The sequence below is a fragment of the Neoarius graeffei genome, chromosome 23 (assembly GCF_027579695.1).
Source record: "Neoarius graeffei isolate fNeoGra1 chromosome 23, fNeoGra1.pri, whole genome shotgun sequence".
In the NCBI taxonomy this organism is placed as follows: Eukaryota; Metazoa; Chordata; class Actinopteri; order Siluriformes; family Ariidae; genus Neoarius; species Neoarius graeffei.
In genome coordinates, this window is record NC_083591.1 from 55466521 (window position 1) to 55494345 (window position 27825).

Below are 27825 nucleotides of genomic sequence, written 5' to 3' on the forward strand. Positions count from 1 at the left end.
GATTTTTACTATTTCTAACGCGTTTGTAATAAAACGTTTCGTTTAGTTTTGTCGATTCCCCCCTTCGCCTGATTGTTGCTCTACTCCAATATCAGTATGGGTGTGGTGGTGTAATCCCGGTATGAATTGGTCAGATTCGCGTCAAAATTTGGCGCCTGAGGCCTTGTTGTTTTTTTGGACATAACAAACAAAAATGAGCGAATTGTATTTTTAAAATAATCTGCTAAAACATGACGACGAACTGACGGAAGCTCTGCCGGATCTTGAGTGCTATCAACAGTAGGTAAGGCCAGTTCAAACGGTAAACCATTAGCGTAGCAAGCTAAGCTACTGTTAGCAAGCAGTAAGCTGGTAAAAGTGTTGCTAGTCAGAGTAGGAGCGCTGAATTAAAGGATATTAACTTAATATTTTGTCCTTTTGGAAGAAGAAGACGGAAAATTGTTCATGGTTTGTCAGTTTGACGTTATGGAATTGGAAAGCAACATGTGGTTTGGAATTTGTAGCTCTATCTTTATGGGTTGGTTAGTTAGCTAGTTTAGCTAGGTGGGGGCAAATATAATATATATAGGCAGTGTTTATGTAGCGTCCTTGTCAGCCTTCTTTCACCATTATTAACGGTTTGTTGCTCAGATTATGGATCTTTTATTAATCTGATACTGAATCAAACCTCTTCTATGATGCCTGAAGTTTGAATACTGACTTCTGAATCATATTTTATTTTTTTAGTCAAAGTCTGTGCATGTCTTAATATTTAGAAAAGCACATACATTATTAAGATGAATATTGAGTGAATTTGATCTTGATCTGTTTGTATTTTTCCTCCTGTGAAATGCTTGCTGAGGAAGAAGCAGCTTTCTTTCCTTCCTTCCTGTTTTTGAAGCACTGCAGCTCTGTGGTTCTTAGAAATTCAGAAACTCGGGCTAAAGTGCACCGAAGGGCACAGAATGTACTTCCGACAGAGACAGTGACGGGACGGCGTCTGCAAGGACTGACAAAACCACTTTTGTGAGCTTGCATGATGGCACGCTGATTGCAGTTTCATATCAGCTGTGGCGTACATGGAAGGGCTCTCCAGTACTACAGGTGGCGCTAGCAAAAACTTCAAGACGACTGGTGGCACTTCTCAAAAATCATCCATGTTGGATCACAGACTTGGATGTGTAGCTTGTTTGTTTGTCAAGCGAAGCCGACATGGGGTTTGTTGAAGGCAGTTAAACACCATCTCTACGGGAAGAAGCCCGTACGCCATCGCACAGCCACTTAATAGAAATATTCAGACTGGTGTTAACTTTGGGATTGAGTCAAGCACAAGATGGTTGACTTGACTTCCTTCTTCCTGTCTGATTTTGGTCGCCCCATAATGGCTGTGTTTATGTAGCCTGGCTAACGCGACTTCAAAGCTTTCCGAGCATTTGGTCTGGCCAAGCTATTAAGCCAAACCATTTCCCAGAGCCCGTGGTTGACCCGCCTCCCTGAAATGCCTCAGTTTGCTACTGGTCGAAGCCAGAAAAGGCTGTGACGAAGCTTAAACCAATCACATCACTCTTTCCTCTGATGTATGCGACGCAACGGGGCTAACTGGTAGATTAAACTCTTACCGAAGCCGGTCGGGAGCAAGGCGAAAACATCCTTCCTTTCAATAAATACCTCCAGGGCTGCTCTTTGCTCCGTTTTCAATGAGAACTTCCCGTTGAATGCTTTCAATACAGCATCTATGCGTAATAGATGCGGACGCGTGAATGAAGCGCTTCAGGCATAGATTCTGTAAACAATCTATGGCTTCTGGTCGCAGTTCTACTACGTCAGTGCCTTGAACACGCCTCTACCCAGGGCCGTTGGAGATGCTCAAAGTTGATTGGTTCCCGATTTTTCGGGAGCTTGGAAATGCTGTAGATAGCCTGCCTGGCCAGACTAAGCTCGGAACAGGCCCTCGTGTTGCGTCACGCTTAGGATGGGCGGGCCCAGGCTAGTGTTTATGTATCCTGGAATGCTGAAAAATCTGAATTACCCATGGAATCATTTACATTTTGTCTCTTAATCAGATGGTTCTCTTAACGTTTAACTTCTGTGAAAGATATTAATCTTGGTATCGTAATGCATGTGTTTCATGATCGTGACCCACTCCATGTATAAGTTATGGATAAACTTTTCGATGAGCTTTGTTTTCACAATTGACTTAGGGTTGTTGTGTATGTACGTCCATTTCCAGTTTAGCTGTAGCATTTACAGTTACAATACATAAATGGGAGTTAAAATTTGCTTTTGCTTCTGGAAGTGGATACTTTCATTTCACACCGACTTTATCTTGGTGAACTTTGACCTGTGAGTTTACAAACCTCTGTCTTATGAGCCAGTAGAAAACAGTTTGGCGGGACTGCTGGGTCTGTTTTAATAAAAAAAAAAAAAAATTGATGGAGCCACATTCCTGAGCGACACAACAGAAAAATCTTCAAATCCTGAAGATGCCACAGCCATCAGGAGTCCAAGACAGCATAATTGGCTGTGCACCCTTGGTGAGAGGGGTGTACTCTGTGTCCCCTGTCATTGAGTATGCAGAAGAGGGTGGATAGCACTTTGCTCAGAGCAGCACGGCTGGTTTCACGTGCCTCGGAGGAAGCATGTGCTCCACCCTTCCCAGATAGTAGCTGTCATATGATAGTAGGCAGGAATTGGAGAACAAATTGGACAGAGAAAGGGGAGAAAGATTATGTATTTAAAGATACTGTGCACTAGTCCTTTATTTTGGGAGTGGGAAAATGGTAAAAGGAAAGAGGATTTAAAAAAAATGCATAGGCAAGAATTTCAATGGCACCTTCCTTGTACTGAGAAAAGGATGGAAGGCCTGTATTTTAAAGGTCATCTATGTAGGATTTAGGCTCTGTTAGTGGAAATGGAATATAGTATCCATAAAGCTTTTTTTTTTTAATTGGCATATAATTTTCTGTAACGTCTAATCGATGCGTTTTTGTAAACTTGGAATGAGTCCTTCAGATCTATAGATGTGGAGAAACCATGGCCTAATGGTTAGTGAAGCGGCTTTGGGACTAAAAGGTTGCTGGTTCAATTCCCTGAACCAGCAGGAATGGCTGAAGTGCCTTTGAGCAAGGCACCTGGTCCCCAGGCTGCTCTGGGTATGTTGTACATTGCTCTGAATAAGCGCTTCTCCGCTGCAGGTCCACTTTCACGGAGCTGCTGCTATAATAGCCAAGAATGAACAAACCTCGAGAGAGCTTATTTCACGCTTTGTGTTTTTACAAGTGTCAGTGTGAATCCAGAAGGAAGCACCGGAAGGATAATAAGTGTGAAGTGAATGTGTTTTCTGGTGCTGGCTAACGAGTTAGAGAACCCAAATTTAGAAAAATGGAGCTTTATATTTATTTAGCACGAGAAAAAGCAAGGCGTATGAATAAGTATTTATTAGAGGTATGCTATAGGTGTCTGGTCAGCACGGTACATTCTAATACACGCATGAAAAGGGAGGGGCTTTCAATTTATTGAATCCTACATAGTGCACCTTTAATCCCACTTGCAAAGAAAGTCTAAGGGAAGTTGTTGAATTGAATTGTTTAAATACGCAGCTATGTAACACATTCAAACCTACAGCCATCACAGGATGAAAAAAAGAACCTTACTTTGCTCATAAAGAGTTTCTTGGAACAAAAGCACCTTTTTTTTTGTTTTGTTTTTTTTAAATGAATGTTTAATTAAAACATATTTTTTGGTGATTGAACAGATTGTTTGCTTTGCAGGACTGCGTGTTTATCAGCGTGAGAAGTGAAGCAGGAGTGAAGCCCTCAGCGGAGGATCATGAGCGAGCTGGAGCAGTTGCGGCAGGAGGCCGAGCAGCTGCGCAATCAGATCCGAGTGAGTCCGGCCACTGGGTTGACGTTTCACCGTTTATTCAAAACGACGAGGTTAACAGTCGTAACCACTGAGCCGCTACTGCATTCACGCTCCCTTCCTTTAGTATGTAAAATGTAGCACCTGCAGTCCATTGTACGAGGAGTTGTACACGAGTTTGATTTGCATGCCACGTGCTTGGCTTTGTGCTAGCTTCTGGCTTTCTTGGCAGATTAGCAAAGCAAGCTGACTGTCCTGGAGACATCCACTGACGAGCACGAACGATCTGTGCTGCTTCCTTCCAAGTTTTTTTTTTTAAATACATATTTAACGAGAGGTCATACAAGACTGGATACTATGAAACCAAGCTTGTAGTTTTCTTCCATTTTTGTGCATCAAACCTGAGAGGGGAATTCAGGAAACTTTGAACCTTGGTTGCTGAGATTGGTCCGAGAACTCATGCAAGCCAATCGTTTGGATTTGTTGCTTTACTGCTTCATGTGTAATTTTCATAGAATTGATGATAAAAATCTCAATGGAGAGGTCACTTGAGGCACTTTTTTCTGAAATGTACAGGTTCAGAGGCACATCCAATTCCAGAAGTTTTTTTTTTTTTTTTTCTTTTCTAGACTATACATTATACATTGGAGACCCATTACCAAGGCGCTGGGGTCCCTCAATTTCTTTGTTTCGAAACCATGCTAGAGCTCTCCATCGCCGCCTTTTTCTATCTCCCGTTCGTTCCTAAGTTTCGTTATCAGATCACGTGATTGAAATATTTGAAACGGGTACGTTAGAGATGCAGAAGAGCGGTGTAATAAATGTGCCTGAAGTAGAAAGGATGCATGAAATCCAGTTGCGAGTGATCACTGGAGATGCTTTTAAAATTCCAGGTGTGAGCATCTGTGCATTCAGTGTTCACTCGAGATCGATGTTAATACCAGGTGTGAACAGGACCGAGTCGAGCAAAATGTTATTGTATGCAAATGAGAGCAAAGTGATTTAGCGACTACCATTAGGATTGAGGAATGGCCGTTCTTTCCTAATCGCAGCTCCTGAATCTGTCTTCGATTCTCAGTGAGCTTTAAATATTTGTCTTGATTCAGCTAAAATGAAACGGAGCACATCTCAGCTGTTTACTTAAATTTTTTTTTTAGTGGGAGGATGTGGTGTTTATCTGATGGATGGTTTTGTATGCGTTCTCTTGCTAGTTTGTAGGATATAGCTAGGTTTGTGAGCCTGGAGCTCCCCCTAGTGGCCAGCGTAGAATGGTTTGACATCTCTTGAATGAATACAGAGGAAGAGGAGGATTTTTCACTCTGATTTGTAAACTGAGACTCTCCCTACAATTTCACTACATAATTTCTTTAAAATGGGATCATTGTTTGAATACATTTTGCTTAACTGCGAAATTTGTTTGAATGATTTTTTTTTTTTTTAATTCTCCTGTAATCTTCTTGCTGTGTGTTGCAGGATGCCAGGAAAGCGTGCAGCGACTCCAGTTTGTCCCAGGTAAGCAAATTGGCACACGTGAAAGCTTCATCATCAGTCCCCGCCCGCCTGCATGTGCGCGCACACCTGCCACACTGGTTTGATGACTCTCTCTCTTCGGATTCTTTCTGGCTGTCGAGTTGGTGTTTTCATTCGTTTGTATTATAATCGTGATCGTATTTCCTTATGTAAATATATTTGACAGTGATGGGACTGGGATAATTTTTTTTTTTTTTAAAGGTACCAGTTCGTATCGACTTCATTAAGTCATGTGCTACTTGTGTACAAGTTTTAACTTCCTCCTCTGTATTTATTTATTTCCTTTATAGTCCAAGATTCCTTTATAGACTCAGATTTACACATTTGATGGAAGACAGGCCTGAGCCATTTTGTTCATTAAAGATCTCGATAAGTAAAGAACGAAAACCCAACAAGGTGTGCTGCTGTAGGAAATTAATCAACGATTATCTGGCATGATGTAGCCCTGTGTGACAGCTACAGTTCCCATAGCAAAGTTGATTATTTTCTTTTATATTTGTTTTCTTGAAGTGTTTTATTCCTCTTATACCACAACAGTTTTCCAACAACTACAATTTCTTTTCTAATCCAAGAACACCACAGTATTGTTTTTCTCCGTTTTCCTACAGTTGCATTTAACGTTGTAGAACGTCTGTGAAACAAGTTGCTGTCTGTTCTCACTTGTTGTAATAGCTATGGATAGTTGTCCCCCCCCCCCCCCCCCCCCGAAGTTAATAAGAGAAAAATTAGGCATGTAACAATGCATCGTGTGATGGGTCATGATACAAATTCATGACTCTTCGAATTGATTGAAATTTTTTAAAAAATGAATCGAGATGATCAGGTTGCTTAATCTTAGTTTTTCCTAGCTGTAATTGCATGAATTACACAGCAGAAGGGGGCAGTAACATTACAATAGCAGGAATGCATGTGACTTCACCCTAGGTGGAAGTAAAACGGCTCTAATGCCATGAAAATGTACAAAAAAAGAGAAGCAAATGGAGGAAGTACAAATGTTCATAAGTTTATTTTAAAATGGCCAAATTGATATTTTTTTTTACATTTTCAATTAAAGGAATATTTTAGTTAATATGCTATTTCTTATTTTTTCGCGTTCTGGTTTCCATCAAATCCCGTGCTCTGATTGGCTGGCGAGCGAGTCCGTACCCTATGATACAGACCCCGGTTATGGACCTCTGATGACTCACTCGTTCACAACAACAAACGTAGCTTTTTTTTTTTTTTTGTCAACATTTATCTTTTTTTTTTTTTTAATAAGATTTATAAGATTATAAAAAGTCTTATAAATTTTTGCCAGCATTTCTCAGGAGAATAGCATTAATTTTACAGCATGGATAGCGATAATGACAGTCTTCACAGTGAAAGCGAGTTTTACTCCCCTGAGGAAGAAGAAATAAAAGAAAACATTTCCGGAGAAAGCTAAAAACCTCTAACTGCTGCTAACGCTGAGCAAAAACATGGCTGAATCCTGAATAACTCAATTTTGTATAAATGGGGGACTACATGGGTGGCAAAATGTAGTTTTTTCCTGCCATGGAAGTGCACTTGTATACCGAGGAGGAAGCAATTTGCATTACAGCCGTGAATGAGGATTCAAAATGGCGGCTCGGCTCGGTTTGCCCTTTCGGGTGCTCTCGTTTTCTGTTAGAATTTGGTAAAGAATAAAAAAAAATATTATTTAGCAGCTTAAGGTCGGTCCGTATGGTGAAATACCGTGACCTCGGCCTTGAATACTGACCTCGGCCCAGAGGGACTCACTCAGTACTTTCAAGACCTTGGTCACGGTATTTCACCATACGGACCTCCCAGCTGGTAAATTATTTTATTCCAACCTTTCTAAATGTGAGTAAAGAGTTGTTGGTTATTAAGAAAATGAAATGTTTGGGGTTTTTTTGTGTGTGTGTGGGGTTAGGAAAAGGAATATTTGTTGATTTTAAGAATAGGAACTTAAAGGTTGCATTTTTAATAAAATTTGCTTAATTTAATCTCTTTCAAAAATATCATGGGGATAATTGAACCGTCAACCCAATATTGTGAATTGAATTGCTACATGCCTAAGAAAAACTCAACTTATGTTACTGCAAAATCCAGAAATACTGTTAATGATGCACTTTTTAAAAGCTGTTACTATAGAAGTGATGTTAGAATGTATTGGTGTATGAATGTAAACATGTTTTACTCCTGCAGTACTGTCAGAAAATTAACCCACACCTTAATCTGACCAATCAGAATTGACTCTACGAATTCAGCAGGAATATAGGCTTATAATATAACATTTAAAATAAAGCACAATAAAAGCTTTTTCCCGTATATTATTTGTTGTGTATATATTTCAGCCTGGATGGAAAATAGTTGCTTATCAAGAACCCGTGTTGTCTGAATAAATGGAAGGAATGATGCAGGATAGCGTTGTGCCTTTCTCATCAATTGAAGCGTTGCAGCGCCACCAACTAAACAACCTCTCCACACCAGTCCTGATGCTAATTTTAGATGGATTTTCGATTGCGTGCAATGAGCTCACTGTCGTACGTTTTGTTAGCTGGAGTACATTTTGTACTTTTTATCATTTCATCATCACAGCCCTGCCCTTTGCCATTCAGACATTTCCATATTGTGGGGTTTTTTTTCCTTTCCCCCTTATGCTGATTCTTTCTCTCCACTTCTGTGTTGGCAGATCACAGCTGGGCTGGATTCGGTGGGGAGGATCCAGATGCGCACGAGAAGAACCCTGCGGGGTCATTTAGCCAAAATCTACGCCATGCACTGGGCGACTGATTCCAGGTCAGTACACTGAGAGATGGAGGGAGCGTGTGCTAGAGAGAGGAAGAGAAAGTTCAGAGGAGAGTAGGAGGATGGGCGGGTTCCCTCAGAGGAAACCCTGCGGCTCTGTCAGTGTATACTCGATGAATAATGCAGCAACCTGCTCACAACTCAATGGTGGCCTGAGATTACCCTACACACACACACACACACACACACACCTCTCTCTGCTCGAACTCGGTGGTTTTTCCATCGAGCAGGGCCGTGTGCATAACTGACTCGTCTCAGTGGGTGGAAAAATTGTTTAGAGCCATTAAATGTCAGCTACACATACAAACTAGTGCTGTAATTAAATTAGCATTTAGTTGGGCATCTGTCTAGTGTAAGCACCACTTATCAGGAATTAAACCTTTTTTTATTATTCATAAAGAATTGTGCTGTAATTCATTTGAATTCTTCTGTCGGGCCTGGAACAGCTGCACGACCATCTTTTATGAAGATGTATCAAGAACATGCACTCAAGAATATGCTAATACTGGCGTTGAGGAGTTTTTGATGATGCTGGTTTCCACAATTGCAGCTAACACTGTTGAAACTTGGCTGACTGACTGACTCGCACATCAGTCTGAGAAATAAATGCATGTTATTTAGCTGTATGAAGGTAACAAATGCCTATCTGTAATTAGAAGTCTGCGCAAAGGTGGTTGCACAAAAGATGATCATCTTTTTAGTGTGATATTTTCAGGAAAACTATCGTATGACCTTCCGGTTTACGCTGCTCGTGTTTCAGATCCAATGCTTTTTAAAAAAAAAAAAAAAAGATGCTATAAGACGCGAAACATCAATTTTAAAATCTTGGAACTTTTGGAGAAGCATGACCGCTGCCTTTTTAATAAAATTTAAAAATAGAGATCCTTTACATAACTTCCTCACTACTTATAAAGAATCATCTGAGCACCTTAGAAATGGAACCTGTATATGACCTTAGATAAATGCTGAACGTTTTAAGGATGGCGCGCTTTTTTTTTTTAATGGGTTAATATTTAAATAGAATTAAGCTATATAATATTTTTAAAAGCTTTTGTAGTTCATAATTATAATTATTGTTACCATTTTTTAATTAATTTAAATTAACATCTGATGTACTTTTAGCCAATGAAAAAGAGATTTGATATAAGGGCTGGCCAATATCCTGATCAATGTCGCTTTTCTGAGTGATCTAGTGATATTTCTGGTATATCAGCCATTATTAGTTACGTTAATGCAAAACGTATAGATTTCCACTGATTGTATACATTATATGGCCAAAAGTCAGTGCACCCTTGACCATTATATCCATATGTGGTTCTTCAGGATTGTGTAGAATGTCTGTGTATGTTATAGCGTTACAAGGCCATCCTTAAAAAAAAAAATCCGTTTCCTGTCCACTGGGTAAGCAAAAAAATTTTCAGTCGGGAGGGAGGGATTTTTTTTTTTTTTTTTAATATATATATCTCGTCTTCTTCCGCTTATCCGGGACCGGGTCGCGGAGGCAGCAGTCTAAGCATGGAAGCCCAAACTTCCCTTTCCCCAGACACCTCGGCCAGCTCCTCGGGAAGAACACTGAGGCGTTCCCAGGCCAGCCGAGAGACATAGTCCCTCCAGCGTGTCCTGGGTCTTCCCCGGGGCCTCCTCCCGGGGGGACATGCCTGGAACACCTCCCCAGGGAGGCGTCCAGGAGGCATCCGAAAAAGATGCCCGAGCCACCTCAGCTGGTTCCTCTCGATGTGGAGGAGCAGCGGCTCTACTCCGAGCTCCTCCCGAGTGACTGTGCTTCTCACCCTATCTCTAAGGGAGCGCCCAGCCACCCTGCGAAGGAAACTCATTTCAGCCGCTTGTATCCGCGATCTTGTTCTTTCGGTCATTACCCAAAGCTCATGACCATAGGTGAGAGTCGGAACGTAGATCGACCGGTAAATTGAGAGCTTCGCCTTTTGGCTCAGCTCCTTCTTCACCACGACGGACCGGTAAAGCGACCGCATCACTGCGGAGGCTGCACCGATCCGCCTGTCGATCTCACGCTCCATCCTTCCCTCACTCGTGAACAAGATCCCGAGATACTTAAACTCCTCCACTTGAGGCAGGACTTCTCCACCAACCTGGAGAGTGCATATATATATATATATATGATGGATGGATGGATAAGAAATCGAAATGCTGTTTGCTTTTTCTTTCAGTACTTTTTTATTACAAAAGCAGACACATTTAATAAAATATGACCGTTTAATCAACTGAAACTTGTACAAAAACTTTAAGTTAGCATTTTAAATGCTGACTGCAACATTTGCAAAACTTTTACAAAGGTACTTTAAGGCTACGTTCACACTGCAGGCTGAAGTGACTCAAATCCGATCTTTTCGCCCATATGTGACCTGTATCCGATCTTTTATTGACAATATGAACGACACAGATCCGATTTTTTTTCAAATCCGACCCAGGCCGTTTGGATATGTGGTGCTAATTCCGATTCCTATCCGCTCTTTTCATATGCGACTTCAGTCTGAACCGCCAGGTCGCATTCATCCGACTTTCACGTCATCAACAAGCCACAAACGTCACTATTCTGCGCTGAAGTAGGCGGCGGGTCTCTCAAAAAAGTTACAACAACATGGCGCATAATCACAGGCGCAGATAGAGGGTGGGACGAGTCATATTTAAATTCACCTCGTTCGGTCCCCCCTACTTATAGGGAGGAAAAAACGTCTATGCTGTCTTTCTTTGCATAAGGCAAACCTCACGGAAAAATCAAAAGACTAATTACCATTCGGTTTATTGAGGTGCACAGCAGTGTATACATATAGTTGCAACAACTCACATAAAACAAAACAAAGACTGATATTCGGTTGGTTGAGCTGCGCAGACTGCACAGGTTGCGAGCTCGAGCTTGGTTGCTATGGTTACTAACAACAAGTTTGACAGGCATGTTGGGGTTGGTTTGCTGGCAGCTTTGTCCCCCCCCAGTTCAAAAAACGTATCTGCGCCCCTGCGCATGACATCAATGCGAGGGACGCTTCGGGCTGTGAAGGTTCTGAATCTTCTCAATGGAAGGACGCAGAGGTTAGGGAGCTGATTTCCATTTGGGGGGTGCAGCTATTTAAACTAGATTGGATGAGTCATACCGCAACCGGGCGGTTTTACTTCCGTAAACACTGGCCATGCTCACTGCGTGTGACGTCGTCGTATCCTGCAGTGCGCATGCGGAACACTTTTAGGTCGCTTTTCGTTCATACTGAGGATCACATACAAGTCGCATATATTTGTTAATGTGAACGACCTCACAAAAAAATCGGATTTCACAAAAAAATCGGAATTGAGCATTAAGCCTTGCAGTGTGAACGTAGCGAAAATGTCCGACATACGGACTTTTTGTCGTTCTAAATCGACCGTTAGGCTGAGTTCGGATGAAATTACAATATTAAAATGATCACTGAATGATTTGTTTTTCTGAATCTTTACCATTTTGTTGTTCGCTAGAATACCATTTTGCAATTTCACACTTAAGCAAATGTTTGAAAATTCCGGATCTCCTTCCTTCATGGTGGCTGCCATTTTTTTTGTGCCGCATGGCGCATGCGCAGAGCTGATTCAATTCTGTATTCTGCGCGGGATGCAGGGCTTTCCACAAGCGCCGGCTGCCGGCCACACAATTAAGTCCAGCCGGCTACTTTAATGACTTCTTTTTGTAGTCCACAGGCTCTAAATATTAATTTTCGATTTTAATAAAATTAAATGTTTATCTAACGGACTGACAATGTCAAACTGAACCGCACTCATTTAAGTTGTGATTCGCGCTGTTTGTACCGATAATAACCACAAATTCCCCGCCGACTTCGTTGATCAAGGGAGAGTAACTCATCCGCGGCCCCGACATGCGGTGCGTGCGCGCGCGCTCGGCGGACGCAGTAGTGTGTCAGGGCTGTCGGAGGGAACAGAAGCAGAGATGACGCTTATTTTGTCTCCGGTAAACCAGTCTTCTCTCGTTCAATTATGTGCTGGCATCAAAAGACACCATTGGTTGTAAATGAACCCAAACTGAGTGGTTGGAGTGTATTTTCATACACAAATGGAGAAATGGTCGCTGAGTGTTTGTGTAGCCCCACTGCAGACCGTTGTCGTTGTTAATTCATAGCATGCTCAGTTGCGTGAATGTGTCATGCACCGAAAATAAGAGATTTACAAGCCAGGAACGCCTCATGATGCAATACGCAAGAAAAGAAAGATTTACTGCCATTTTACTTTGTATTTGAGTAAAGTGAATAAATAAATGGTCTGTGGAAAATACATTTAATCCTGGGAACTGCGTGCACAGGAGTTTTTGTTTACTCCCCCCCCCCCCCCCCTGGCTGGCTACTTGTTTGTCATGGCTGGTTAGTATGAGCCTTAGTGGAAAGCCCTGGGAATGCGTAAATGTCAAGTTCAATTTTAGATTTACGAACCTGAAAAAAATGTCGAAAAACCGGTGTTAAAAAAAAAATTCAACCGCACAAACGGCACTCACCTGGCCGGTGGACCGGAAACAGAAAATTTTTTAATAATGGCCCAATTTCCCTTCACTGGAACTCCGAGGCCCAAACCTGTTCCAGCATGACGATGCCCCTGTGCACAAAGCAAACTCTATGAAGACATGGTTTGCTAAAGTTGGAGTGGATGAAGAACTCGTGTCCTGCACAGAGCCCTGACTGAACTCAATCTCATTGAACACCTTTGGGATGAACTGCACCCCTAGACGACCTCACCCAGCATCACTGATGGAAGTCATTCACGGAAGAGTGGAGTTTAATATAACAGCAAAGATTTGAAACGGGCTGTTAAAAAAAAGCGTGATGGTCAGGTGTCCACAAACTTTTGGCCATATAGTGTATACTCTAGAACACGCGTTGCGTATGTATATTGATGTTGACTTTGTGCTTTTATTTTTCACACATGTAGGCTACTAGTGAGCGCATCTCAAGATGGCAAACTCATCATATGGGACAGCTACACAACAAACAAGGTAAGTGCAGAGGAAAAACAATTTGCGATCACTTTGTCCTGATGTAAATTTGCGGAATATACACGTAGGATTAAAAATCCCCCCCACCCCCCGTTCTCAGATCCATGCCATCCCTCTGCGCTCATCCTGGGTCATGACCTGTGCCTATGCTCCATCTGGGAACTACGTGGCATGCGGAGGCCTGGACAACATTTGCTCCATCTACAGCCTGAAGACCCGCGAGGGCAACGTCAGGGTCACCAGAGAGCTGCCCGGGCACACAGGTAAATACGGGAACGGCTGGTTTTTAATTGTTCTCAAAGCTGTTATGACTTGAGTGTAGGTTCTGAGTGACGTTCACAACGTTGCCATTTATTATTTTTCCTCCGATAAGGTTATTTGTCTTGCTGTCGTTTCTTGGATGATAGCCAGATTGTCACCAGCTCCGGAGACACCACATGGTGAGTAAAGGACACGGCATCACTGTGTGTTAGAGAACACTGATTCAGAGTGGCGGTGATCAGGAATGGTGCATTTTGTGAGTTTAATAAAATATAATTGTATTAAATGGACGATTTAACCCTTGCTATTGTTAAAACTCGTTTAAATCAAGTTGTAGATAAAACACTGGAAAGTGAAGAACAGAATTCGGAACGATTATAAACTGTCTTTGGATGCAACGCAAAATAATTACAAAACAGTGTAGTAATTTATTATAAATTTTTAATAATTTTGGCTTACAGTTCAACAGATTCTACACGCCTTTAGTAGCTCCACCTCACTGTTTGTCTGTGGTGTTTTCTCAGTGCTCTGTGGGATATAGAGACCGGTCAGCAGGCCACCATCTTCTCAGGCCACAGCGGAGACGTGATGAGTCTCTCTCTGAGCCCGGACTCCAGGAGTTTCGTATCCGGAGCCTGCGACGCCACCTCCAAACTCTGGGACATCCGAGACGGCATGTGCAGGCAGTCCTTTACCGGTCACGTCTCCGACATCAACGCCGTTTGTGTGAGTGTAACCTTAAGGAATGGTTCAAGGAGAAATGTACAGGTGCTGAATTTTAGAAAGTGTGTCCAGTGTTGATTATTAATTTATTCAAACGGTGACTGTAAAACCTGAAGTGTTGGTTACATCCGAGGCCACTCCAGATGTTGCATTTTAAGATTACTGAAGCCTTCCTGATGTGTATGATGTGCCCTTTTGTTTGCTAGTAATATTACCCTTGTAGTTTCAGTTCAGAATTTAATGTTGTATACCAAACAGTTTTAGCTGATGAGCTACATTTGGGGATAATCAAAGAGGAAAACTGAAATGGGGAAAGAAAACAGAACAGTTGGGCTTTTAAGATAAAGCTTTATTGATTCCGAAGGAAATTCTTGTGCCAGAAATTGCTCCATGACAATACAGGATAAGTCAGAGTGCACCAAGTTAAAAATAAACTGTGCGTAAAACAAGAACTGTGCAAGAAGTAAATGCTTAAACAGTGCCTAATAGAACAACAGTAGCAATACTGTAAGTTACATAAGGGCTGAAACTAAAAACTAGAATGGAAATAGAAAATGCAAAAACCAGTGCCCAGATGGTTCACATTCTTCTAACAATAGAAATAAGGCAAGTTAAGTAAAAGATGAACCCAACAAAAAAAAAACTTGGTACACAAAAGAAAGGGGGGGAAAAAAATCATTGGATGCAAGCAATTTTGTGTGTGTATTCCCCTAGTACTATTAATTGTTTTGGTAAAGCACATGGGCAGAATGTCATTCTCGACGGACACGCCCCTGCACGGTCTTTTTTTTTTTTTTTTTTTTTTTTTTTTAATTCCGTGAATAATGTAAAAATTTTTTTTTAAAGATTATTTTTTGGGCTTTTTCCACCTTTATTGGATAGGACAGTGTAGAGACAGGAAATGAGCGGGAGAGAGACAGGGAGGGATCGGGAATCGAACCCGGGTCCCCGGATTTATGGTATGGCACCTTATCCACCTGAGCCACGACGCCCCGAATAATGTAAAATATTAAAAAAAAAAATACAAATGTATATGAAAGACATTAAGAACCAGGATAACACATGAAGGTGAAAACACTTATTTTCAGTGTGGTCCTTGGAATCGCATAACTATCATGGACACATTACTCCAAAAAAAGAGAACAAAAACTCAAAACATGTTATTTACCAGCTGGGAGGTCCGTATCATGAAATACCGTGACCGAGGTCTTGAAAGTACTGCGTGAGGCCCTCTGGGCCGAGGTCAGCATTCAAGGCCGAGGTCACGGTATTTCACCATACGGACCGACCTTAAGGTGGTAAATAATATTTATTTTTTTCTTTACCAAATTCTAACAGAAAACGAGAGCGCCCGAAAGGGAAAGTCGAGCCGAGCCGCCATTTTGAATCCTCATTCACGGCTGTAATGCAAGTTGCTTCCTCCTCGGTATACAAGTGCACTTCCATGGCAGGGGGAAAAAAAAACTACATTTTGCTGCCTATGTAGTCCCCTATTTATACAAATAGGAGTCATTCAGGATTCAGCCATGTTTTTGCTTGGCGTTAGCAACAGTTAGAGGTTTTTAGCTTTCTCCTGAAATGTTTTCTTTTATTTCTTCTTCCTTAGGGCAGTAAAACTCGCCTTCACTGTGAACACCGTCGTTATCGCTATCCATGATGTAAAATTAATGCTATTCTCCTGAGAAATGCGAAAATAAATGTTGACACAAATTGCTACTATGTATGTTGTGAACGAGCGAGTCACCAGAGGTCCGTAACTGGGGTCCGTACCGTAGGATACGGACCCGCTCGCCAGCCAATCAGAGTGCAGGATTTGATGGAAACCGGACCGTGAAAAAATAAATGTTATTTTCCTGGTGTACGAGTTGATTAAAAAGAAAATTTAACTGCAGACTTAAAATTGACGAAACTAATTATGGATTTAAAATTTCCTACTTTTATTTTAACTTGTTGTGTGCAACTGTGTAGCAGTGCAGATATGAATACCATGGCAAAAATTTAGAATTGTATCAGAAATGACTCTAAAGACACTTGGATGAACTCCGTTTGGCTTACTAGCAAGAAATCCTCTGTTATTAGCTCATCCGGCCAATGGGCAGTGAACTTATGCCATCGTGTGTTGTCCATATTTCACGAAAATCGCTGCTTCTCTCTCAATTCTTCACCAATTTTTCTTCTTTTTGGCAGGAAGGTAGGTCTGCCTGAGTTGCATATAGCTTCTACCCAAATTTGCATAATTGCAATTAATAATGAAGATATGGCATAATTAATTAATCCCTAACGAGCAGTTTCTACACATCTCTTCACTGATTTTGATTCTTTCTGGCATGAAGGTACCTAGGGTGCATGTAACTTCTACTCAGATTTGCTGAATTACAATTGTTAATGAAGTTATGGACTAATTAAGCCTTAATGAGCAGTTCAACAACAACAAAAAAAATGCTTCTTCTCAGTCAGTTCCTTGCTGTTTTGGATTCTTTCTGGCTAATAGGTCTGTATTCCTAGGGTGGCTATAGCTTGCAACATTTATTGCACAAGGGTGGCCCACTTTAGATTGTTCCTTCTGGACTAGACGGGGCCGGAGTGAGCTACGCTGTCATTGATGGTCTCGTTACTTATAAAAGTAGTAACTTGGACCTGTCCCATGTGCACAGCGGCTTAAAGGGAAGTACAGTCAGGGCACTCGGAAAGAACTGAAATGAGAATAAAATATGTTTTGATTGCCCAGTCACACATTCTGTTCTCATTGGTGTGATGTATGATGTGGAAATCATAAGTCTTTACTGAAGGTGGAGGAAGCGGTCATGACTAAAACACACAGATTTCACTTGTGTACACTCCTATAGCAGAGATGAATATATTGTGGCGTGTGTCTCTCCGTCTCTCTCTCAACCCCTCCCATCTCCCAGTTCTTCCCGAACGGGAATGCGTTTGCGACCGGCTCAGATGACGCTACGTGTCGCCTGTTCGATCTGCGTGCCGATCAGGAGCTCATGATGTACTCTCACGATAACATCATCTGCGGCATCACGTCCGTGGCTTTCTCCAAAAGCGGCCGCCTGCTCCTCGCCGGTTACGACGACTTCAATTGCAACGTGTGGGACACGCTGAAGGGAGAACGTGCAGGTGGGTCTGCGCCGCAAAGTGCTACAGAGACGTGATTTGTCTTGTAGCCCAAAAATCCAGTGTTAACACAAGTGTTTTGAACTGACTGACTGACTTTCTTTCCTTTGCAGGCGTTTTGGCTGGACATGATAACAGGGTGAGTTGTTTAGGTGTGACCAACGACGGCATGGCCGTAGCCACCGGCTCATGGGACAGCTTCCTCAGGATATGGAACTGACCTGATTGGACAGGACTGGAGATTGATGTGCCACTCTGACCAATCACAGTCACTGTAGCGGCCTGAGTCCACAGAGGAACCCTTTCCCCCTCTTTTAGCCTTCCTTTTCCAGGTGATCTTCCCTTACTAGAGCCTTTCCCTTTGGCGCCAATCCAACTTCCTGTTTCCAGAGGACGAGTGAGGCAGAGCTCTCTCTGAGAACTCGCTCTCTCTCCCTCTTTTTTTTTTTTTTTTCCCTTCTCTCTGTCTGTCTCTCTCTCTGTGGCCTCCTAATCTGAAAAATCCTAAGGAATAGACTCTTGTGTATATACCCTTTGCTATTCTCTGTGCTTGTATGTGAAATGTACACACTTGCAGTGTTTGGTTTGGATGTCGTGCGAAATTTTTATGGTGGGTGTGTTGGATGTCTCAGTCGTGTTTTTTTTTTTTGTTTTGTCCCCCCCCCCCCCGATTTACAGATTTTTCTATGATTTTCATGTTTTTGTTGCACACACAGAAGCACTGCCAGCAGTTTGGACTCCTCCGTGAACAAGCTGCTGGCCCGCTGTGCGGTTTCTAGGTGCTGAAGTCGACCCGTGCCACTCATGGGTCCGTGTTAGATGTCTGAAGTGTCGTTTTATGTGAAGGAGCATGTGAGATGTGTTGGAGAGCGTCATGTGACACTTAAATGCCTTTGCGATGTGGTGATTCAGGGCATTAGTCCGTCTGTCTTGGGGCCCGGTACCTGTGGATAGTATTTGCTCGCCGCGCCATTGTGCAGTATTGCAGCTGAATGCCGTTGTGTTGAAGGATTTAACATTAGACACGTTAGATTCTGTCTCTGTTACACTTGGAGTACCGGTATTGGTCATGTATGGCAGAAGAAAAACTCATGAGTCGGCGATATGGGTGATGAGATGCTGATATTGTGGTATTAACATCCTGATGGCTTTTTTTTTTTTTGGGACTCTATCTTTGATTACTGTTGTTTTTTTTTAGCACAACTACAAATAATGTACATGCTGTGTAGAATGAATGCTATTCTTATCGTATACCACCGTACACAGGACATCCAATCTGAGTCTAATAAAAATGGATTACGAATATGCAGCTTAACAAAGAAAGTGTCTGTCTAATCTGGGCGTTTTCTATGAGATCATTTAACGTTTATGGAAGGAGCCTCCAGTGTTAGTGCTGTGTAACAGTCAGGGCATGAGAGAGTCATCAGGACAGAGGAGTTGCTTATTTAACATGCCAAGACACCCCCCCCCCCCCCCCCCCCAAAAATTAAGGACTAAAGACAGGAAAAAAGAGCAGCTGGTGAGGGAGTGACTGTTTATATCTGCTAGAACGCAAGTGAGAACAGGAACTAAGTAAGTTTCATGGACATTCCATAACTAGAAACGGATATAACGTGAAATTTTGCTTGTCAACTAGTGATGCAATCGGATAGCGTTATAAAAATATTGATGCTTTTTTGTCAATCCGCAATATAATTAAGTTATTCCACAAAATCGAGTCGTACATGAGCTGATAGCCAACAAGGTGCATAGCAAGATTGAGTGGAATAACTTTTATTCTATCCACATTCATTGGATTTTGGGAAACGGGACTTTTTTTTTTTTGCAAGTTTGATAACTTTATACAAAACATCTGATCATTTCTACTTGTAAACAAATCCGTGAAAGGACAGGAGCAATTTGTGAAATGGTATAATTCTTGGAAAAAAACCCCACTGTTCTTACCATCAAATACTTTTTTCCGTATTTTGTTGCTTTGGTATTAAGTAGTTATTTCATCCTCGGTTGGTTCAGCAACATGCTCTGCCATTTTGTTTTTCTCTACTCATGGGATATACGCTGATATCAGTGAAGGTTTTTTTTTTTTTTTAATAAAATGCTCTATAAAAATACTTTGTAAAAGAGAGAGAAAAGGAAACGTCCAATCAGCTACTTGTATTCAGACACGACGATGAATGGAGTCTTGGTGATGACGGACTGATTTGTAGATGATTACCAGTTTAAGGTTGTAATGATTTTGCAGCAGCTTTACTGTTCGAGCTGTTCAACACCACCTGACCAATCAAATCTTATTATTTTATTTTTTTTAAACATCAAGAATTCAGCATCACTGTGGTATAAGTCACAATATCTAATCGTATCGCCTAATTTCAGTGCCAAATGTTTTAAAAGAAATGCAAAATGCTGAGGGCAGTGTTGTATTTTGAGGTGAAACTGTAGCGGTATTAACACACCATGTAATGATAAATGTTCACGTATCTACTTAACTGAATCGCATCATGTGGAGAGAGCGAGCATGGAGGATCTTTACGGTTTTCTACGGCCACAAGCTTCTATGATATCTTCTCTCCCCCCCCCCCCCCCCCCCAAAAAAAAAAAAAAATTAATAAAATGAAAAAAAAAAAAAGTGAGATGAGCTTTGATATAAAACGACACGGACGCTCCTTCCTGTGTCGAGAGAACAAGCCTTAACTGTTGTTCACTTGATTTTGTCTTAATTTCGTGCCAGCTAGTCGAAATGAAGGCTGATTTCCTCCCCCTCTTTTTTTTTTTTTTTAATTAAATGATTTTGGTTTAATTTCTCATCTACTGGTGGGTTTTTATTTTTGTGTGTTCTATGAACTAGGCCTCCTTCTTGAATCAAACTGTTAACTCTGGCATGAAAAAATCTTGAGTAAGGCGTCAAATGGATGCACACTTTGACCTGCTGTGATGAATCAGTTTTTAGTCTAAAAATGTGTGTATATATATCCTGAATCTGTGTTCTGTTTTAAGCCAGAAAATTAGCAGGTTTTTTTTTTCTTCTTCTGGATTTGAAGATGGATTTTTTTTTCTTCTTCCCTGCAATTCAGCTCATGTCTTAATTTTTATAACACAAATACAAACATTAAAACCAACTGAAACATGGAATGAATGTGTGCGCTTATTTTATTTTATTTTTTTGTAAAAGCAGCAACAAAAAACGGAAGTCACCAAACTAGCTGAAACTACTATAAATAAAATAACAGGTTCTTAATCTGATGAATAATGCATTACTCAAAAAAAAAATTACCAAGCAAAACAGATGTTGCGTGCTAAACTTCGTAACAGCGTCTTTTTTTTTTTTTTTTTTTTGGATTAGTAAAGCACTCGCTAGAGGCACCAATCTCTGCTACATCCTTCCACGCCCCCCCAAAAAATGTGTTTTTGTCTGTTTTTGTTTCTGTTCCCAATGTAACTCAAAGTAGTGAACAGATTCTGATGAAATTGTGATGAATGTGATCCATGGCCCAAGGAACAATTGATTTAGATTTGGATGCAAATCTGGAGATGTATAAAACTATACATATGCGCATATCCAGGTTTTTTTTTTTGGGGTCTGTTCCCAATGTAACTCAAAGTATTGAACAGATTTGGATGAAATTTGGTGGACAGCTTTAGTATTATCCTCGGTTCAAGTAACTTTGATTTTGACGTTGATCTGTAGTTTGGTGGAGGTATCGAGTGCCCTAGTTTGCATTGCCATTCAGATGACCCAAGATGAGATCATGGTTAAGTTTTTCTTCCATTTGTACAGATCAGACAGTAAATTTTTTAAAACTAATTGCTGGTACGTTGTGAAGTTATGAGTAGGGAACTGAAGAAACGTCAGACCACGTGCACTGCCAGTCGGTCAGAGGAATCATTTTGAGCCAAACATTTGGATTTGTTGCTTTACTGCGTCATACTTTAATTTGTGTAGAAATCAGACCGTTCATTTTCTCTGACCAATTCTGTGGCTTGCTCTTCAGTTCCCAACTCGCAACTTTACTTCCTATCTGCAGTTGGTTCCTATTTACAGTTTCACACAAAATGGATGAAAAACTTATCCTGTTTTATTCTATCATATACGACGTCATCAAGCAAGTGTGTATGTGTACACACGCGTATAGATATGTGATTAAAATAAAGCTTGGAAAGTAGTAGCAGAGATTGTTGGTGTATCAGAGTAGATTGATTTAATACAGAAAATGAACGATTGTCTGCTGCTTTGTCACTTGCTGGTGTGAACACAGGGTCAACACTGTTGCAGAAAGTTCAGCTCCATCCTCCAATAAAACAAAAGTTTCCTTCATTTCAAAGCAAATAATGAATTAGAAAAGCCTCCTTTATTTACTCTCCAAGTAAACAATGGACCTACAGAACTTGTGTAACTTCCTGTGCAAACTAACGGAAGTGTTTAACAGAGCGACATTCATTGACTGTGCAAGATCAGAAATCCCAAGTGATGGATGTTTGTAGCTCAAATTCACAGAAGTCCTCATTTCCACCAGCGTGTGTATGAAGGGAAATCTGTGCTGCGGTGAACACACGCGTTTGTTTCACTATCCCTGTGAGGACCTTTCATTGACAATTATTGCAGTTCATGCTGTGGCTGCACCTCAACCTCAGTAATGAAAAGGAAACTTTTTGGCTCGCTCTTAATTTTTGCTTTAAAAAAAAAATCCTTATAGGGGACCATCCAAATGTCTCCGAGGTCGAAGTTGTCAGGTTTTACTGTCCTTGTAGGGACATTTAGTCCCCAGTAGTATATAAAAACACACACACAGAGTCTGTGATGAGAAACAAGCTCCAATTTTCAGTTTTTCGGTTTCTGTAATTCTAATGGAGCCAGTGTTCATGACTGTAACATTGTGTGTGTCCCTGTGGCTGATTTTTTTTTTTTTTGAAAATAGTGTGCAGGGTTTGAGGTTGATAAAACACTCAGCTGCAGTTTCATCATCGCAGAAATTTAGATGAAATATGTGTCATGTTCGCTGCCAAGAAACAGCGACCTGAAACTGAAAGTGTGATGTAAATCTGTTTCGTCCTTCAGAATCTCTGTGAGAGAAAGAAAAAGAAATCAATTGTACAGTTGCTGACACTTGTGGAAATTGATCAGTGTTGATTTATTAAATTAGTGTAAGGGGAAAATCAAAGGAAGGTGGGTATTTGTGTTTTCAAAATGAAATTGTTTTTTTCTTTCAATTTTCAGATTTTGATTCTAAGAAAAATCCACCAGTTCTACCAAGTGTGCGTGTTATAATTTAACACTTTTTTGCCTGCAGTTTACTTTTTTATAGTTTACTTCAAGATATCAAACTGATACTGTTTAAATCATGGCTGCCTCATTAAACACTTTTTTTTTTTTTTTTTTTTTTTTTTACCAAAAACTCAAGCTACCTACTGTACTGCCTTATAACCAGTTACCAGCCCATAAATAATGGCATCATCTTCACCACCTTCTTTGGTTTTGTCAGTCAAGATGATGTGACTGTGCCATTACATGTAATAGTAATAATATTTATATAGTACTTTTTAAAATCTCACTGCTTTAAACCAGACTCAACCATTATTACAAATGGCTTCATGAGAACCTAATCTGGATTAAAAACTCTCCGCTGCTGGCGAATTCATACGATGAATAGCAGTTTTATTCATCACAGATACAAATGAGTTAAATAACTGACAGTTAGGGTTGTGGTGGTGATGATACACACGTGGCCAGCTGTTATATTAATAGTGAAGGGGTCGTGGCTTCCCAGGGAAGCTTGCACCATTTTGAATCAGATTGTACTGTAGCCTGTATGACATCAGTGTGTTTCTTTGATTGTACTGTATCCTCATTTAAGTAGAAACACTCTTGCTTTCACACACACCTACACTCTTGCATGTCTGTTTCTGAAGTAGATTAGTATTTTATCTAAAGAAAATTACACAGATGAAGTGTGTGTGAGACTAGTTGATGTTGGAAAGCCCCACCTGAGCTCTCACACAGGAAGCTCAGCAGTGACACGGAGCTCCTGCACTGATGCGCCTGATGACCTTTAGAACCTGAGAGCACAGCTGCTGCCACTGAGCCCACGCAGTTCCTAAAGGCGCCACTAGAGGGCGCTGACGACGAAGTTTTACTCATTCATAAATCTTAAAATAAGAACAAACCTCAAATTACTTGCTATAGTTCTTGAAAAGTTTAAATTCATGAAACAAAGATCTAAGCATTTAGTCTTTACTGATTCACCTTCAAATTAAACCTTAAATAAATAAACATTCCAGATTCCTCTCTTGGAGTTTTTAAATGGATTAAATTAAAACATAGTATAAAACTTTTTTTTGTAAATCTTTTGATAACCGAGTGATTCTTAGTGGGGTTTTTTTTTTACATTAAATTGCTCAGTAATTAAATAAATATTTAAATTTTCTTTTCTTCAAAAGTATATAATTCTGTTTTGGAAAAATAAAATAAAATGAACTAAACAAATTTCTCTCCATGGGTCATTGATCAGGATTTTTACCCTGTTTTGATCATCCTGAAAGATTCAAATTATCTTCTGAAAACAGTAAACCAGAGTACAGACTGCCTGTATTAAAAAAAAAAAAAAAAATTCCAGAAGCAATAAATTCTTGGTAAGAAATTTTTTTTGTCTCAAACGATATAATTAGTGCTTATTTATTTGCATACATTTTGTACCTAGCAAAAAGACTTTTAAAAAGAGTATTCAAATATTTATCTTTTTCACAAAATGTATTAGAATCAAAGGGTTTTTTTTAAATATACCCAAAATAATTCACAATTTACACATTAAGTCTTTGAAATGAACCTCTTTTAGTTTTGAAGGAACTGTGTACCCTGTCCGCCATTTTGTATTTTCATTTCTGGTTCATTAAATAATTGAGAAATTGACTTCACCTAAAAAGAGCCGGTTCAAAGAGTCGGTTCATTAGCGAACGATACATCGTTATCGTATACGGCCTTAAATGACTCACTCGGTGAATCAAATGTCAGATTCGATTAAAAGAGCCGACTCTACAAGTGAATGTGTCGATTCCAAGCTGCATTGTTGATGAATCAGCGTCATTAATTAACTCAATCAGTCTCCGCGGCGCTGGCTAACGTGAGAGCTTGTTGATAAAGATGCTACGCTAAATAAGCTATTTAACTTGTATCAAATATATAAATATATACATACACACACATTATTACGAACATTTTATTAATTTGTTGCCTAAAACACAAGCTGGCGTCTTAAATTCATGAAAACGGATGAAAAGTGAACCGGAAGTTGCACTTGCTAAGTTTGCTAACTATGCTACACAGCAAACACGGTAAGAATGTACTTTTAATATTGATTGTTTAAGTAATATTATTAAACAAACTTATTCAGAACTGGAGGTGAAAACTATGAGTTCAGGTTACTCTACGAGTTTAAACACAGTTACAGGAACTATGGTGCAATCTGGAGGTTTAATTGAATCGGGTGTTTGATTCATTGAAACGAACAATTCAAAAGAATCGACTCGGTATCGAAGTAGTCAAATAGTATAGAATTAGTAAACACCAGAGTATTAAAAAGTAATACTGATGGTATTTTGTTATAAAGTATTACTTGATCATTAACTACATAATTAAAATGCTTTTAAAATAATTATAAAAAAAATCTTTTCCTCTCCGTCTAAATTTCCATTTTAACTAGTCAGATATCTAAAATTAATTTGACATTTTATGGATTTTCTATTTTAGACATTTATTATATTCATACACGGTTTGTTTGTTGCTTTTTCTATTATTTAAATTAAATTCCTTAGAAAAAACAAAGGCTCATTGCCCTGTTAAATGATTGATTGTGCTTGTTTTGTCCACAAGAGGGCAGTGTTTCCCCAAGTGAGATTATAAAATGGGCTGTAACAGGTAAAGAGCAGTTTTACCCATTACAGAACATTCTCTCTCTCTCTCTCTCTCTCTCTCTGTCTTTTAAAGATGATCAGTCACATAAATAATGGGAATGTGTGTGTCTTTTGGGGAAAAGGTTGCTTCTCCCATGTTCTTGGAATACAAAAAAAGGGGGAAAAATGTACTGCTCTTTTATGGTTTAGCTCCAAAAAATAAAATTCCAAGATGTTAATAATAAAAAATGGATCATGGATACTTCCAAACAGCTTTTGGATTCATTTAGTTGCAATAGTAAAGGATTCCAGTATCCTGCACTGCCTTTAAATCAGGCCCAGGGGCTTTATTTTTCCATTTTTTAAATCCACCTACATTTAATTTTGAACTTCTCTTATCCAGAATCGGTGCAGGATGCAAACTATTGCACATAAATATTTATGTTCATGTACTTCAGCTAAAAAAAAAAAAAGTCTGCATAAATGCCGCTGGTGTGTTGTGGAGCACGGTTGCTAGCTAGGCTGGTACGTTACGTGAATAATAAACTACACTTATTCATCAGTTAAGTTTAGTTTTGCTCTGTATGGAAAAATTTTGCTGCAATGCAAGATAAAGATATCTTACTGAGAAAAGTCTCATTACTACAAGGAAGCAAAATGTCATCTCTTTAGGGCCTGACTGATAAATCGGTGTGCTAGTATTATCGGCCGATATGAGCCAGTTGCCAGTAAGTGTTTATAACTGCTCATGAGTGACAATTTAAAAAAGAAACCCGGAGATGGAAGATGGAGCCTTTAACCACATTGAGTGTTTTCGTTGCATAATTTGTCCACCAGAGGACAGACTGCAACTCCACTGTTGGAAACGCATGTTTGGAGCCACAAATCACAACAATCAGCTGACCCAAGCAGCTGACAAATCATATTTTAGTTTTAACTGAAATAACTTTTTATACAGTTCCTATAATCAATGAATAAGCATTTCACAGTTGTATTAATATATGCTATGTTTAAGTGATGAAGGTGGATTTAAACTTTTTTCTAATTAAGGGTGTATTCAGACCAGGATAGTTCACTTGCTTTGGTCTGAACCAAATGTTTTTTTTATTTTTTCATTTTGGTGCGGTTCGCTTTCACACTGTACATTTTAGTAAGCGGACCAAAATCTGTCAGCAAAGCCACGCGCCCTGAGGCCGTTCAGCTATTGGTCAGAGACGACACGCGCACAAAGCGTTAAGTTCAAAAGTAGTCATGGAGGCTTTCCGTGCTGTTATTCTTTTTAATGTCATCAAAGCTATATGTTTTTTCCAGTTTTTACTGTTTTCACAATTGTGTGATTACTATGCTGTTGTACAAGTAATTTATCAACGACGATGACAAAGGGCAAGGCGGCTACGGAGGATAGCGCTGATGAGCGCACATCATGTTGTGACAGTTCTGGCTCTTCACGCAATAGATGAATTTCTTTTTTGCGTCGCTAGTACCGCCACTTTTTGAAAGAATGTCCCTGATTTTAATGTAGGTCTGACGGAGTTTCTTCACTTTTAGCCGACATTGTTCTGGGGAGCGCGTGAACCCCTTCTCCTTCATTTTCTCACTGAATACAGCAAACACGTCGGCATTTTTGTGTGTTCTCTCCAAAAGCTCAGATATGTGGACATCTGCCCATATATTCACAAGGGTGCGCGTTTCTTCCTCGGCCCACGTTTGCCCCCTACTCATTTTTTGTACTCTGTAGTCTAGCCTACCACTGGTCTGAATGACTGAACGACTGTTGTAAGGTTCCCTTGACAACCGAAACAGTGTTTGCGCTTTGCGGTGGAGTGTCAAGACTCTGTTTCCCATAATGCTTGACAAACGACGGAAGCTCCCGAGGTACAAAAAAGCAAAACTGTCGGATTAGGTCCGGTCTGCTTTCACACCTCCAAAAGATCCACACCAGGGTTCCTTTGGTCCGGACGGAATCCGACCTTGCAGCTCGGTCTCGGTCCGCTTGTTTGGTCCGGACCAAGGGAAATTTGGTTAGTTTGGTCCGGACCAAACAACTTAGGTGTGAATACGCCATAAGTAGTCTTACCTTGAAAACATATAACTAATAAAATGTGCATGTTTCTAGATAAAGTTATGTCGGGAGGTTTTTGATCTTTTCTCGGTCTGCGGGAGGTAGACCTGTATTTGACAGATTTATCATCTGTAGTAGGAAGAAAGGGAAAAAAATGAACAAATATTCAAAGCCCAACAGCATATTTTGCAATTTGATTTGATGAATTACATCAGATTTGCATAAATGTTTTACAACGTCGGTGATTACCTGCTGCTTCTGTTTTCAGAAAATAAATAGCAATTTTAGTTATGAAGAATGATGGAATCCTGTCAGGTGTTCTCTATAGTTATCCAAGCCTAATTAAAGTAATTCTGTTGTGTACATGGTTCAGAATTTTTCCATCATGTGCATTTAGGCGTGCTTGACTTTAACTATTCACAATATTTTAATACATTTCTTTTTGAATGACATGTTTGTGGGGGGGTTTCGTCAATGGGTAGATGTCAGACGATAATATTGGTTATCGGAATTTATTTATTTTTTAAATTGATCTCTGTACCAAAAATCCCTCATTGGTCAGACGATAGTCCTTATGAGAAAATGTCTCCTTATTTTGAGAAAATATCTAATT

General features: G+C 40.1%; 2 protein-coding genes across 3 annotated transcripts in view; both read left to right on the forward strand.

Annotated features, from left to right (window-relative positions):
* Positions 1–83: 83 nt before the first annotated feature.
* Positions 84–20398, forward strand: gnb4a (guanine nucleotide binding protein (G protein), beta polypeptide 4a). Of its 2 annotated transcripts, none has more exons than XM_060906456.1 (10): positions 84–283; positions 3750–3864; positions 5314–5352; positions 8045–8151; positions 13099–13162; positions 13263–13425; positions 13536–13602; positions 13948–14149; positions 17056–17272; positions 17383–20398. In XM_060906456.1, exons 2-10 carry the CDS (start codon positions 3808–3810, stop codon positions 17487–17489), a joined length of 1023 nt encoding a protein of 340 aa, XP_060762439.1. In that variant the 5' UTR covers positions 84–283; positions 3750–3807; the 3' UTR covers positions 17490–20398. The 2 variants fall into 2 exon arrangements, with proteins under 2 accessions (XP_060762439.1, XP_060762440.1); XM_060906457.1 differs by having other exon boundaries at positions 84–279.
* Positions 20399–24451: 4053 nt separating this feature from the next.
* The window catches only part of si:ch1073-184j22.1 (erythroferrone), a 40081-nt gene continuing 36707 nt past the window's right edge, over positions 24452–27825 (forward strand). The window contains exon 1 of the mRNA XM_060906459.1: positions 24452–24592. The gene's annotated coding sequence lies outside the window, so the exon portion shown is untranslated. The remainder of the gene's footprint in view (positions 24593–27825) is intronic.

What these genes read in the sequence shown, in the direction of transcription:
- gnb4a (XM_060906456.1), top strand. Translation starts at nt 3,808, where the DNA reads ATGAGCGAGCTGGAGCAGTTGCGGCAGGAGGCCGAGCAGCTGCGCAAT. An exon ending in CACTGGGCGACTGATTCCAG is followed by an intron (nt 8,152 to 13,098) that starts GTCAGTACACTG and finishes TCACACATGTAG; the next exon opens with GCTACTAGTGAGCGCATCTC. An exon ending in AGCTCCGGAGACACCACATG is followed by an intron (nt 13,603 to 13,947) that starts GTGAGTAAAGGA and finishes GTGTTTTCTCAG; the next exon opens with TGCTCTGTGGGATATAGAGA.